Source organism: Colius striatus, chromosome Z (assembly GCF_028858725.1).
Source record: "Colius striatus isolate bColStr4 chromosome Z, bColStr4.1.hap1, whole genome shotgun sequence".
Lineage (NCBI taxonomy): Eukaryota > Metazoa > Chordata > Aves > Coliiformes > Coliidae > Colius > Colius striatus.
Window position 1 is genome coordinate 86,347,552 of NC_084790.1, and position 14,935 is coordinate 86,362,486.

The following is a 14,935-nucleotide window of genomic DNA, read 5'->3' on the forward strand; positions in this document are numbered from 1 at the left end:
AATTTGGCTCTGCTGTTGTGCAGGTGTAGAGAGACAGCTGATTGCAGTTCTCTGGTTTTACATATTTAACAGTGTACAGCAAGGTAGGAGATCTGGTCGTTTTAAACTAATTTATAGACTAAGAAACTGAAAACTATGAGTGGAGCAAACCCAAGGATTAATTTTGCTGGGGTGGTTGTGCCTTGCTCAGCCCTTATTGTCTGGCCTGAGTGCTATCTGGAGACTGAAGTATGAGATTTGATTTGTAAAGGTCTGAGATCTTGGGAAAACTCCAGCAGAGCATTTAAACACATACATAGTCTCATTAAAACAATCTGTTCAGATGTGGAAATGAATTTGTGGCGTTATCCCTGTCCCTGGGCTAAATACTCCTCTCCTACATAATAGTAAGAATGTCGACTCAGGAGCAGAGTCAATTATAGACGGACACGCTGTCCCCGGGGGAGCCAGGGGCTGTGGAGCCTCTGAGAAGGCAGAAGGGCAGATGTCCTTTGATTAATGGGACACCCCATGTATTTTGGGCATCTGGCAGGCAGGCGGATCGGCACTGCTGCTGCTCAGGGACTGCGGCCCCCGGTCGATACCGTAATTGCTCAGCCCCCGAGTCACCACCCAGCCCCTTGCCTCTGCCGGGAGGGGGGAGTTGGAGGGGGAGTGGGAGGGCACAGCCGGCGCTGGGGCTGTGGGGCAGCTCTTGGTCACAGGGCTCCTTGAGAACAGTGGACACTTCTTCTTCATGCCAGGAATGCCCTTGGCTAATGAGGTCTCTCACTGTTTCAGCATCCAAGAGGGTGGTTGAAAATATGAGTTCCCTGGCCACTGTGCAGCCCACAGGACAGAGAGTTGTGTGTTAGCCTTTCACCGAGAGCAGAGGTGACCCAGATGTGGTGCTCCGAGGCACAGGTTCCTCAAGGCACAGGTCCAGGAGGAGTCCACAAGCCCACCTGGGCACACACATGGACTGCAGGAGGATGGGGCACTGGATTACATTGCTTCACAGCAACTCCCCTTTTTGTTCTCCACTGCTTTCCTAAGGCAGGTGTGTTTTGGTCCCCATAAAGAAGACAACTCCCTTGTAGCTAACTAAAATGCTTTTCCAACATCAGAAGGAAACGGCACCTTTTCCTCTGGCTGCCTTGTTGCCTGAATGAAAAGCTGTGGAAGATAGACGAATCTCTCTGAGAAGGAAAGGTGCACAGTTACCTTCTTTCCAGCTTCTTTCTTATAACATGGAGAAGGAACAAATGCAGATCCAGTTTGTTAACAAGTATGTCAGCGTTTACTTTCAAGCTCTGAACTCTAGTGGGGTATTTTTAAATGTGGGCAGTGGGATACTGGCTTCCTGGTATGATGTGTATGTGGCTTTGGTTAGCTGACTTGTAGAGCCACCAACATCTTAGCAATCACAATTAAATTTTGAAACAAAATAGTGGAGTGGTGTTTAACTTTTTTTTGCTGTAAAAGGGATGGATTTGCACCTTTGCTCGTGCAAGTGATGCCTAAATATTTACATACACACATGACTCGGGGCACGCTGTGTTACATAAGGAAATATCTTGCTCTATTCTAGGAAACAGATCTATTTTCCTAAAATTCAGAAAGACCAGGATGTGAATCCCAGCAGATTTCCCGCTGCTCTTTTGTACTGCATTGCCTCTTGGGCAGGAGACACCCCCCGAGCCCCGGGGCGAAATAAACGGGGAGGACATCGCCGGTGAAATAATGGGCGAGGACATCGGTGGTCTCTGCCGGGAGAAGGCTGCCGGGGGTGTCCCGGCTCGGAGCGCGCATCTGCCGGGGTCGGGCGGGTCAGCGGTCCCGGGGCTGCCGGCAGCACCCGCAGGTGCGGGGCCGCGCCGCGCAGTCGGACACACACAATAGGCGCATCTTGTCGCTGGGAGGAGGTGGGTTTTTAAGCCGTCCCCAGGGGTGTGGGGAGGGGGGGAAGCCGGGCAGACAATGGCTACCTAAAGAAGCCATAGGGGCTTTACATGAGAAAAAGAAGCATCTGTTTAAGGTCTAGTCCTTGGAGTGACTCTATTCAACCCGGTGGAGTTGGGATTGTCCTTTTTAGTTGTCCTTCGCGTTGTTTAGGCGGGGATGTAACAGTCCTTGAAAGGCGAAAAACAAGGAAAGTTGGTTTTTCTTTTATTTGTTTGAGGGTGTGTGTGTGCACATGTGGCTTTTGCTGAGCTTTTTTCCACGAGTTCAGTGCTCCTCAGCTGCTCATACCGAGCCAGCCGGGCGAATGTTGCGTAATGTCGGGAGCAGTTACCTTTCTTTCTTACCTGTCTCTGAACTCTGTAGCTGGCTCTGTCCTTGTCTGCACCCGCAGACATACAGAATGACCCTCTGGTAACTCTTCTCATGTTTTCTGATCAGCTGTTTGGAAACCAGAGTCAGCCAGGTCAGGATCACACCCAACACATTTGGGGCAAGAAAGCTGCTTTTTCATGTGTTTGTCACGTAAATAGTGAACACCCCCTGATTATCTGAGCTCTGATTTCCTTTGAGTGATGCCCACTGCAGTGAGGCTGGGGCTGGGAAACACAGCCCTGTTCTGCTCCTACCGTGTCACAGGAGCAGCAGGAGTCACAGAATCACAGAATCATCAAATGTTTGGGTTGGAAGAGCCCATAAAACTCACCTGCTTCTGGTGAAAACCAACAGGGCGTGACCACTGTGCAATCATATGGGTTTGCTTTCCCCAAACCAGCATTTGCCATGACATGCCAAATTTATCAGTGGAAAAGAAGTGCGAAGAGCTAGAGAAATCTTCCTGGGTCACATAATAGATCAATCTGAGGACCAAACTCAGGTCTTTTCTACCTTTTTCTATTGCCTCTCCTTCAGTATATTGCATTTCTTCCACTTAAGCTGGCTTCTCAGCATGATTAGCATATCCCTAAACCACTTCGTTTCTGTTCTGTAGCCCCTGTGAAATACTACACATGCTCAGACCTCTTTGTGAGAAAGCTATGTCATGTTATTGGATTTCCCACACTGCTATGGTTAGATCAAATATATTAAAAGTCTCTTTTACTTCTCTAGGAGATAAGAATATTCACCTCTACTGGATGCTGCAGAATACTGTTTCAAGTGCTTAATTTGCATTTTTGTTCCAAGATTCATATTTTTTTTTTTAAACAAAAATCCCCTATGAACAAAGGGGTTGCTTGGCAGTAAGAATTTCTTCATAGTTTAAAGCTAAAGCATGCTAAGAGCAGAGACAAGGAGCTAAGCACACCCTTTGTTGTTCTGTTCCCAACAGGAGCTTAGGGTTTTCTGGCCATTTTCATTCTTTTTAGGTCAGTTGGTACATGATCCTCAAAACAATCTCTGGAGTTCTGCAAGGTTTTGGGTTTTTTTTTTTGTTAGCCTAAAGTGCTGACCAGATGGTTTAACCCTTATTATTAAATGAGAGGGGAATTATGATGTCATGCATACACTTCCCAAACAGGCTTTCTGTCTTTTCCTTGCCTAAACAAAGTGCCATTTCCTTGATGGGACTATTTAACTCTTTAAAATAAGAATGGAAATTCTTCAGCTAATTGGAGATGGACACTGGCATGAATGGGCTAAATCCCCTTAGGCTCTTATTAACTTGTAAATTGAGGTCTCCTCTATCACCAATGGCCTTATTACAACAAACAAGAAAGAACTGAACTAAACAGGGCTAATCTCACTGCCCAAATTAGGAACCTCAGAGCAAAGCTGTTTGGAGGTGTACTGAAGATCAGATGCGAGTCTTAATGAAGAGTATAAAAAATTCATTGCCTAAACTTCAAAGGCATCACTTCAGAGTGAAAAGGAAGATGTGCTGTCCCTGTGAACTTCCAAAGATGTTTTTATCATGGTTCTCAATGCAGTTTACGTGGCCAAAGCCTGCCTGGTGTTGGCACTTGTATGGTAGGTGCTCACAAACCCACAATGCTGTTCTGCTTCAGTTTAGTGAGTTGGGGAGTTTATCAAGTAAAGAACTTCATCCCTTCCTGGTTGTATTTACAAGAGGCAGCATAGTTAGTGACAGTACTGAAAAAAGCCTAGCTGTTTACCACTGAAAATACAGAACATATTGGAAATGTCATGTCCAGGAGTGCCCCTTGCAGCTGTGGGTGACAGATGGGCAGCGAAGCTGGTGAAGGGTCTACAGTCTGTGAGGAGCAACTGAGGGAGCTGGGGACGTTAAACCTAGAGAAAAGGAGGCTGAGAGGAGACATGATCACTCTCTACAACTACCTGAAGGGGAGTTGTAGTGAGATGGGAGTCAGTCCCTTCTCTCTAGTAATGAATGACAGAACACAAGGAAACGGGCTCAGGTTGCACCAGGAAAGCTTTAGACTGGACATTGGGAAGAGAGTTGTTACGCATTGGAGTGGGCTGCCCAGGGAGGTGATGGAGTCACCATCCCTATTGATATTCAAAAGACACACAGATGAAGTACTGAATGCCATGGTTTAATTTAGTGATGGGCCTGGCAGTGAGAGGTGAGTAGTTGGATTTGATCATCTTTAAGGTCTTTTCCAACTATAATGTGATTTTGTAACCCCTTTCTCTGACTTGTGTTTTGTTTGATGGACCAATTCTCTCAAATCTAGGAAGTTCTCACTGGTTTCATGAGTTGAGGCATGTTTGTCACCTTCTTTACATAACACTCTTATTCAGAAGGACCTCAGGGACTTTCATGTGGGATAACACTTTGTCTTTCCTTAGCACAAAGGATCTCCAACAGCACAAATTTCTGTCACATTTAGTCTGAAGAACTCCTTGTAGCTCCTTAGAGCAGGTTCCTCTGCTAAAACAGGTAAAGTCTGACACCACACGTGGTGGGCACGAAGCCATGGCCTTGATTTAGAGTCGTCCCTTCATACCATTGTGTTTGTCCTTTAGTAGTTGGCCCTTGTTTTCACTTACCCCCTGGGTATGAGAATCTTCTCTCCCTGACATTGTAAACTGGGAGTAACCAAATGGGTCCTTGACCCTTCTGATGATGCTGGAGGAGGCTGGTGCAGCAGTTTTGGCAGCACCCTATATGTATCTCACTTCTCTTTGGCAGCCACAGAGAGCTACACAGTCTTAAAAACATCAGTTGTTTCAAAACCGCTTATATTCATCTCTGACCTCTTACTCGACTTAGGGAAGAGATAAAACAACTTTGTCTGGGGAAGTAATGTGGTTACAACCTTTGAAATGATGCTAAGAACATTTAGGACTAATCTCATTGAATCTTCGGGAGGGCTGACAGCTGGAGTCTTGCACAGGGGAGGGAAACTTAAGCAGGAAAAAATTGCTTCAACTTTCCATAGTTAAATCCTAATAGGCTTAGTAGGAGAAAATAAAAGCAATTCATTCAATCTTCCACTCGTTTAAATGAAAAAGAAACAAGTGGGGACAGAGAAAAAGAGATCCAGCCTTGGAAATTAACTGATGTCGCATGCCTTTTTCTCCTCACCGTCCTCATTTGCTGATTTCAGGCTTGTCAAAAGCATCAGTTTGGGCCTTCAATCTTGTGATGGCAATGAATTTTCATGGCAGCCCACGTGGCCTCTTGACACAGGGTATCAGCCAGATCTCCTTCGTCAACGAGGCTTGGCTGGTGATGGAGAGGCAGAGAGGGTGCGGCAAACCCCCTCCCTACCACCTCCTCCCCCCATGCTGGTGTGGGAGAGGCCAAATTAAATTTCAAACACTGAAAATGAGTGGAAAATTCAACTTGTCTGAGGTGACGGGGGGGAGAGGATGGCTGCTGCCTCGCTTGTCAAGTGTAAGTCTCTGATGGCTTCTCTTGATTGGCTTCAGCTTCCATCGTTGTAACCTGACCCAGCTCCCTTAATTTGTCTTTGTGACAAAAATTGCTATGCAAAATGATAATGTTTCTCCTCTTAATTAATCTGCAAAATAGCCCTGCACGGAGCGGGTAAATCTGAGTTCACGGTCAAGGTTGTGTTTGTCGCCGAGAGATGATGTGGGTTTCCATTCGGTTTTGTTTGTTGTTTAAAATTAATAGGTACAATGGAGTGGCATTTTTGCTTTATGGTGGTTGCAAGCAAAGCAAAAGCAAATTATCAGGAGTGGGGTTAGGTGTTTGGATAGAGGACTACTGGAGGTTTTCATTAAAGCAGGAAACAAAAGGCAGAGGAGTAAATGGTGGTTGGCGTTGATCAACAGTTACTGTTTCTGTGCCTGCTAATAAGTGCTTCACCTTTTCCTACAAAGAGTCATTAATACAAACTTGACTTCTGAAGCACATTCTGATTCCCACGAAATTTTCTTTCAGAAGTACTGCAGATTCTGCAGAAACCTGTAAAGCTCTAGAGAGAGCCTCATCTTCTCCAGGTGAAGTGGCCCAATTTTCACCACGCTCAGCTGGAATGGGAAATAACTGATACCAGCTTCAGGGCAGGGAGGGCACTGCCTGTCTGTGATTTTGCCTTCTTTCATTGAGATGTAAGTAATAGCAGAGTTTGGTAGTTACAAAGTGCCGCTTTTCTGGTAATAGAGACACCTAAAATGAAATATTTGTCCTTTGGAGCTAATGGCTTTTTTTGCCATTAACCTCAGATACAGTAAGGCTTGTTTTGTTTTTTTTTTCTATAGTACTTATTTTAAAACTCATTCATTCCTTCTCTTCTTTCACACTGTAATGAAGAAAGATGCCACTTAAATACTAAATCTCTTACCTTACTAGCTTTGGAAGAAAGGACCACGTATATTTAACATTGCTTGAGTCCAGCCTCCTACAGAGCAGGAGGATACTAAAATCCAGAAAAAACCTTTCAGAATACCTGGTTGATAATAAACTGCCCATGAGCAGCAACGTGCCCTCGTGGCCAAGAAGCCAATGGCAGCCTGGGGGCATCCAGCAGAGTGTGGGCAGCAGCTTGAGGGAGCTTCTGCTCCCACTCAGCTCTGCCCTGCTGAGGCCTCATCTGGAGTCCTGTGTCCAGTTGTGGGCTCCCCAGCTGCAGAGGGACAGGGAACTGCTGCAGAGAGGCCAGTGCAGGGCCAGCAAGATGCTCAGGGCACTGGTGCATCTTCCTTGTGAGGAAAGGCTGCGGGACCTGGGGCTGTTTAGTCTGGAGGAGACTGAGGGGGGCTCTAATTAATATTAACAAGTATATAAACGGTGGCTGTCAGGAGGTTCAGGCAGCATTTTTCTGATGGACAAGGGGTAATGGGATGAAACTGGAACACAGAAAGTTCCACTCAAACATAAGGAAAAACTCTTTCACTGTGAGGTGAGGGAGCCCTGGCACAGGCTGCCCAGGGAGGGTGTGGAGGCTCCTTCCTTGGAGGGCTTCAAAACCCACCTGGACACGTTCCTGTGTGACCTGATCTAGGTGGGACCTGCTTCTGCAGGGGGGTTGGACTGGATGATCTCTAAAGATCCCTTCCAATTCCCACTATTCTGTGATTCTGTGGTTCTATGATACCTGCTTGTTGTCCTTGCTTGGGCTCTCTGGTTCCAAGTGCTGCTGCTACACACCAAATGGTTTAAATTTCAAAAGAAAATCAGGAGGAAGAAATAATATTTGTGGTCAGCAAGTAATTAACATGGGCAGAGTTTTTTTCAGAGGGGTACTAATTGTTTCCTTTCTAGTTCATAAGCATTTAGCATGCTGTGTCATAATAAAGCACTGTTGATGCTTCCACCTGTTGTAATCGACAGCCATTATCCTCAGTTCCACTGTGCTTCAGATAGAAGCCAAGTGCTCCAAAGGAGATTAAAAACTGCTGGGTCCACAGCCAAGTTATGAGACAGTAATTAATGATCTTCGTGTGCATCTCCTGAAGCAGTAGCACTTGGGGCTCCAAGAGATTTTTATCTCTCAGCTGAGAGACTTGTATCACTCCCTGAGTAAAAACTTTCCTTGAATACCCAGCTGTAAGTTACTTGCACTGCAGAAGGCATGCTCTGCCCTGATTTGTTACTGAACTAGTGTTGGAAGGGGATGTGAGCGTTAGAGAAGTTTTAATTTCACAGGTTTCATGACGTCCAAGCACTCAGGCTCCTCGGCTCTTTGCCCCCAAATAAGCAGCAGACATTACCTCTACTTGCTCCAAGCTGAGTAGATGCTGGAGAGTGTCTTCCTTTCCCAGATGTGCTGGGATGCTGTGGGTCTCTGTGTTCAGTCCTGCTAAGCCACATGAAGGTGGCTTGATGACATGGCAACTCCCTGCAAGCTGCTTTGCTCTGTTATTTGGTGGTTGTGCAGTGTGGTGTGGTTGGGGCAATAATGTTTTCATCCTCTACTTGAAGCCCATTGGATAGCATGAGAGAAGAAAAGTGCTGTGCATGATCCCTCTCTCTAACCTTGTAGATCACTTTCTACAATTCCCTGACAGGAGGCTGTAGTGAGGTGGGGGTCTGTCTCTCTTCCCAAGATGCAAGTGATAGAATGAGAAGAAACAACCTCAAGTTGCACTAGAGGAGGATTAGAGAGTAGGAAGAACTTCTTCACTGTGGTTTAACGCTGTGCCAGGCTGCCCAGGGAAGTTGGGGAGTCCCCATCCCTGGAGGGATCTCAAAGCCATGGAGCTGAGGTGCTGAGGGCCAGGGGTTAGTGGTAGGCTTGGCAGGGTGAGGGGAGGGCTTGGACTCTGAGCTTAAAGATCTTTTCCAACTGTGGTGATCCTTTGATTCTATGGTCCCTAGATACCTTCATAAGCAACAGCGGGGACCACGGCCAGCCTTGCACGGTGGCCAGCTGCTCTGCACAGTGTGCAGAAGGTGGGATCACTGCACAGCAAACTCTAGCAAGCAGCTGTCAGAATTGCAGGGAGTGCTCTTTGTGCCTGTCTGTGGCTGTGGTTATGCGGAGGCGCTGCAGAACTTGCAGGCTGATGGGAGCTCCCTTACTCCTTTAGTGCAGAAAGAGTCTCATCCCACCTGTTCTCTTGACTGCTTTGACAGAAATCTAAATTTCACTGATTATACGGTTTTCCCTTGTGAATTCCAGACATGCATTTGCTGGCAATTCAGTAGAACTGTCAAAGATGTGAGAATCCTTTGAACAGTCCTCACAATCTTTTATACACCCTGGTGGAAAGGAAGAACAAATGGCAGCACCAAAATGGAATTCTGCAGCTCCAGAGCTACAAGGTCAATTTTCATATACTGTTGACGTTAGAGATAAAAGGATCTTATGGTAACTCTGGTACTTAAAACGTATAAAGTGGTTCCATTTTTTACATGCTCTCTTCATTTTAGCTTAACTTAACCATAAAAAGCAACTTTGAAGTGGCACTTTGGAAGGCCACTTTTGCTGATTGCTGCAGCTCCCTATCACACTGTCTGTTTACAGGGCTGACTCACTTATCCTGTCCATCTTGAGGGCTCAGGGCAAATTCTTTGCCACTTAAACACCATTTTGGTGGTGAAGATGCAGCACAGCAGACTTCATTAATTGTGGTGCCCTATCTTCTTTACTTGTGGATCATTTGGTTTGCTTACTGGGCTGACTCTCGGCTTTGGGGATGTCTGACTATAATAAATATAATTACTGGAAGGAGCAGCCACAGGGAGCATTTATCCAGAGCTCGGTAAGGTCCAAAAAAGGTTCCTTAGGGCTCACAGGACGAGGCTAGGACAGTGCCTAGTTAGTACCCACGCAGCAGGATGATGCTGTGCAGGAGGACAGCACCAGCTGCAGCACATCAGTGCTGGGAATCAGACATCCATTTTGACTGAGATTGGACCAGAAAATTGTTTTCCAGAACTGCACGGTTGGATCCAATCTGTCTTCAGGAAATGCTGAAAAATAACCTTATTTTTCCAAAACTCCTCTCTCCTCTTGGAAAATGTGATTGCTCACCACACAGCTTGGTTTTCCATCTTCCACAAAAGACCATAAACCAAACTGTGGGATAAATTAATAATGCCAACCCAAAGGCAGCTCAGTTTATTTTGTGACCTCTTGCCTTCCAGAAAAACAACTTTTCAAGAATTCAGGTCAACTAGAGCTTATAGTTTGGGTAAGGAGTGCATTTAGCTACGGCACATAGGATGCAGAAGATAAACACACACACACACAGTTTTAGAAGCTTTAGAATGTTTAATTTCCACATTCTTCCAGTGAAACTTTTCAGTGTTTAATTTTGAGCAGCGCTTTGTGTTTAATAGGGGGGAAAGAAAATATGTCAAACGTAAAGGTTAAATAAATTCAATGTGTAACGAAATACGCAATTTGGGGTCAAACAGGGCATTTCACCTCAACGCAAAAGAGCTGTTGGAAGGACAGCTGTGGGAGGAGCTCATTCTGCAAAACCCTTCCAAGCTTCTCCATTTCAGTTTCATCAGAACACGCTTTTTTTCCCCCCAATTTTCCCCCCGTAATTAAAAAAAAAGAAGGGAAAAAAAATCCCAGCAAAACCATCTTTTGTGGTTCCAGCCATCCATAAACTCTGTGTCATGCTTCCAGAGTATTATAACTGCCCTTGAGTCAGCATTCATGTTCTTGGGTATATATTTTGAGTGGAAGAAACAAAAGAACGATGGTCTTTTCGTCACCTGCTGTTAATTAATTACAGAGTAGGACTAGTTCAACCTCTCAACACGTGAACTTCCCCTTTGCTATTGTGTAAGATTTCTGTGTGAAAACCCTTTACAGAGCACTGGGAGATAGCTTCATTTTTTTTTGTTGTTGTTGTTACCTTTACTGTTAAATTACACCCCTGAGCAGAACTCTGTGCTTCATGGTTTAATAGCGTGTATTAATTAAGTTCTTGGTGTTTTTCAGAAAGTCAGATTTCTGTACAAACTTAGCCATTTTCTGCAGGAACTGGCACCGCTCCCATCAGCCTGCTTTAGCATTTTCCCATGGAGTTGGGTTTATCTGTAGGCTTTTCCCTCTGGTTCAGCATCATGGTGACGTATCCCTCGGTATTTCGGAGTGCCCGTCACTGTCACTGGGACTCAGCCTTGTGGCTACTGTGACATCAGAGCTCTGCAGGTGCACATCATGCACTCATTTGGGTGATAGGGCATCGCAGTAGGCTGTCAGGGAGGTGAATCAAGATCTGGGGAGAACTTTATTCCAATCAGGGCACTGCTAAGTAATCTCCCTCACTGGCAAGAAAAGAATTAGGAGGAGAAGGACTGTTAGGAAGGTTTCTAGGCCAGGAATCCCTACCAGAAGAGTGATTAGAAGAGAAAATCATCTGACTGTCTCCCTGTTGGTGCAATATATTTAATATTTGCCCTTCACTGGGGTTTTTTCTCCATCTCCCTCTATGTCCTTGTTTGTGTCCAGGTTATATGCCTCTCCTGACCTTTTCAGCAGTCAGATGTAACCTACCTTTGGATTGCTAGTTTGTTTTGGTGGTTTTTTTCCAGTGATAAAAATGCAGACAGCTCAAAAGGAGAGGCTCACAGCAGATAAGGGCACAGATATCTTCTTGGAGGACATGCAGAGCGGAGGGCTGTAATGTCAGCTTACTCCTTCCACCTCATCCTGCCTTGCACTGGTTTCCATTTCTCCCAGGCCCCTTTATAGATTTCTATCACTAGACACATAGACATGAGAATTATTTATAGTGTTATCAAACATATCCAGGCAGTCAAACACGCTGGAGTTTCTTCATTCCTGCTGTAACAAGTGCTGTAGCAGGAGGTGCCCAAAATCCAGAGGAGATCCAGAATCTGTAGTTGCTGTTCTTGTAGCACAGTTTGATTTTTCAGCCTGGAAATTAATTTCCAGTAATCTGTATGCAATCATGGAGTGTCATCTCAAGAGATAACTCCCCAGAGTCTGTCTTAAGAAAAATCCTTTATCTAACCTTTATCTAACAGTTAGTTGGGGGCAGAGCTGTTTTCTTTGCAAGCACGTGCAGCACAGGAGGAGCTATGTTGGTGTGAACATTTGCTGGAGCATTGAATTTTCCAGTTTGGCCATGGTCTAGCCCTGCAGCAGGGATTGGTTGCCTTTGGAGACTGGTTTCTGCATCCTAAGAGACAGCAGCTTATCCTTTCATTAAAAAGAAAAAAAAACAGAGCAAACAAAATACTTCCCGAGTTTCTGTGTGAAAAAAGAATCGAGGAGTCACCTCCCACAGGTCTTTCTGCCCATTTCAGTTCTGCCAAGAAAATGTGAGAGACTTCAAATTTTGCTCAACAGGCTTGAACACTGGCTTTTGACTTCTCCAGATTTCTAGCAATGTCTAGGAAGGAAATTAACCTTCAAACAGAAATAAGTAACAATCAGATTTTGGGCTTTTCCACTTACCTTTTTATATTCTCTTTCAGTGTAATTGTCTTTTCACTTTGAGATTCTCTTCCAGAAGCTCTGACAAGTACAAAATTTATTGAGTATATTTTTTTTTAGACTTGCCAGAATTGAGAAGATCTCTTGATAATCTTGTTTACTAGGATCCTGGGTGGGCTATATAGGCAAATGCTGCATAACAGGTAGGGATCAGGTGAATTTATAAGAAGATTCTTGTGTTTAGGAACTTGATTGAGATCCACAGCTGTTGATGCTGAATATAAATAAGTGCCAAAGCTTGTGGTATCTCAGGTACATTGCTAGATAAGGATGGCTTTGGAGCCTCTTTTCCATTCTTTGTAACAAACTTCATAGGAGGGATAAGAAATAACAGTGGTCCATCTTTGTGGACCTGTGTATACCCACAGCACACAACACAGGCAGGGTTTCAATGCATACACACGTATCGTCCAGGGCAAAAGAAAAGTTGGCTATAACCATCATGAAGTTCATAGAATCATAGAATGGTAGAGGCTGGAAGGGATCTTTAGAGATCATCCAGTCCAACCCCCCTGCAGAAACAGGTCCCACCTAGATCAGGTCACACAGGAACGTGTCCAGGTGGGTCTTGAAGCCCTCCAAGGAAGGAGACTTCACACCCTCCCTGGGCAGCCTGGGCCAGGGCTCCCTCACCTCACAATGGAAGAGTTTTTTCTTATGTTTAAATGGATATTTTTGTGTTCCAGCTTCATCCCATCACCCCTTGTCCTGTTTCTAGCTACTATAGAAAAAAAGGATGTCCCAACCTCCTGACACCCACCACTTAGGTGTTTGTAAATGTTAATAACATCCCTCCCCCTCAATCTCTTTTTCTCCAGACTAAACAGCCCCAGGTCTTGCAGCCTTTCCTCATAAGGGAGATGCTCCAGTCCCCTGATCATCTTGGTGGCCCTGCACTGGCCTCTCTGCAGCAGTTCCCTGTCCCTCTGGAGCTGGGGAGCCCAGAACTGGACACAGGACTCCAGATGAGGCCTCACCAGGGCAGAGTAGAGGGGGGCAAGAACCTCCCATGACCTGCTGCCCACACTCTTCTTGATGCCCCCAGGCTGCCATTGGCTTCTTGCCCATGAGGGCACGTTGCTGGCTCATGCTTAGCTTATTATCAATCAGGACTCCCAGGTCTCTCTCTGCAGAGCTGCTCTTCAGCAGTTTGACCCCCAGCCTGTCCTGGTGCAGGGGGTTGTTCCTTCCCAGATGCAGGACTCTGCACTTGCCCTTGTTGGACCTCATGAGGTTCCTCTCTGCCCAGCTCTCAAGGCAGTTGAGATCCCGTTGAATGTCAGCACAGCCTCTGGGGAATCAACCAGTCCTCGCCAGGAGGATAGAAAGTTGTCTAAGGATATCAGAAACCATGTAAACTGAAGTTGTAGTGTCTGTCTGGGGATTGCTGGCCCTGTGTCCTGCAGCACAGGGTATGTTTCACCTACACAAATCTCCTCCAGACTGGGCTTGTCCATCCATTTAACACAAGTTCTGGCTCAGCTCTTCTTTACCCTTTGTGGCAACCTAAGAGTTTGAGACATAGAATCACAGAACTGCAGAATGGCAGGGGATGGAAGGGTCCTTTAGAGATCATCCAGTCCAGCCCCCCTGCTAAAGCAGTTCCACCTGTTTTCTTTTTATTTTACTTTTTTTTTTATTTTAATTTGAAGCCCTGAAAAGGGAGGCACTGGGACACTGACGTGGAGCTGAGGACTGGTGTTGCATGACCTGAGATGCAGGAGAAGAGCACGTGTGGGAATGAGCATCCAAGGCATGCCAGGGTAGTGCTGGAGGATTTTGGAGGTAGTCAGGGGAAAAAAATAGGCTTTTTTTTTAAAAAAAACCCAAAACTTAGTGCTTATCAGCAATGATCCTTAGAGCAATTTATCTGCAGATCCACAACCAGACCTCATTTTGGAAGGAGTTAGTGATTTCACTCCTAAAGGGTGTCTCCCAGTCAAGCAGCATCTCTGCAACATGACTGACCAGGGATGGGGAATAAACCCTAGAGCTAGGTATTTAATAGCATATAAATCCCCATCATACGCAGGAAAATCTGCTAGAACTGACAGAGCAGACTAGCTGCAGCAAACTGGCCCAAGCTGTAAAGTAACAACTGGTAGAAAATGTGGGGAAAATCTCATTTTACTCTCTATTGGATGGGCCAGTTACACCAATGATACGGTGTCTTCAGCAGCTAAAGATATGGGCAGTATTAAATACAGATTATAGAGCGTAATGCAGCAAAGAAAAGCCATTTTCAATTTAGGAAAATCATGTGCTGTGTGATTCTGCAAGACTCTGACACCATCGTGCCAGGTATTAAATCACTCCCTGATTACCTGTATTGCAGATTACACAGACATTTCAAGAGACTGTGCTAAAACCTCCTTTGCTTTCAGCAGGGCAGGATCCATCCAGCGGTGCACATCAGTGGGGACAGCTCCCAGGGCTCTGGGACCTTTCTGTGAGAGATTGCAAAGGAAAAACACAGTCTTTTTCTCTTTATTCATAGTGCAACAGGTGAAGAGTAATGGTTTTAGCACCTGGATCACTGTGCCATGCTATTTGGTTGAGCTAATAAGTTGGGCAGCAGGGTTTGTTCTGGTGGCTACTGGTCTGTGCCATCTGATGTGACCCTCGCTTGCACCTCCAAAGCTGCCCTCCAATCCATGGTCAGATCCCACTGC

At 45.6% G+C, this 14,935-nt stretch overlaps 1 protein-coding gene across 1 annotated transcript in view; it reads left to right on the forward strand.

Annotated features, from left to right (window-relative positions):
* The first annotated feature begins 1,229 nt into the window (after positions 1 to 1,229).
* DCC (DCC netrin 1 receptor) overlaps positions 1,230 to 14,935 on the forward strand; it is a 550,939-nt gene continuing 537,233 nt past the window's right edge. Inside the window, exons 1-3 of the mRNA XM_062018865.1 lie at positions 1,230 to 1,307; positions 1,666 to 1,843; positions 2,336 to 2,355. Of these exons, the coding sequence (XP_061874849.1) occupies positions 1,230 to 1,307; positions 1,666 to 1,843; positions 2,336 to 2,355 (276 nt within the window). The remainder of the gene's footprint in view (positions 1,308 to 1,665; positions 1,844 to 2,335; positions 2,356 to 14,935) is intronic.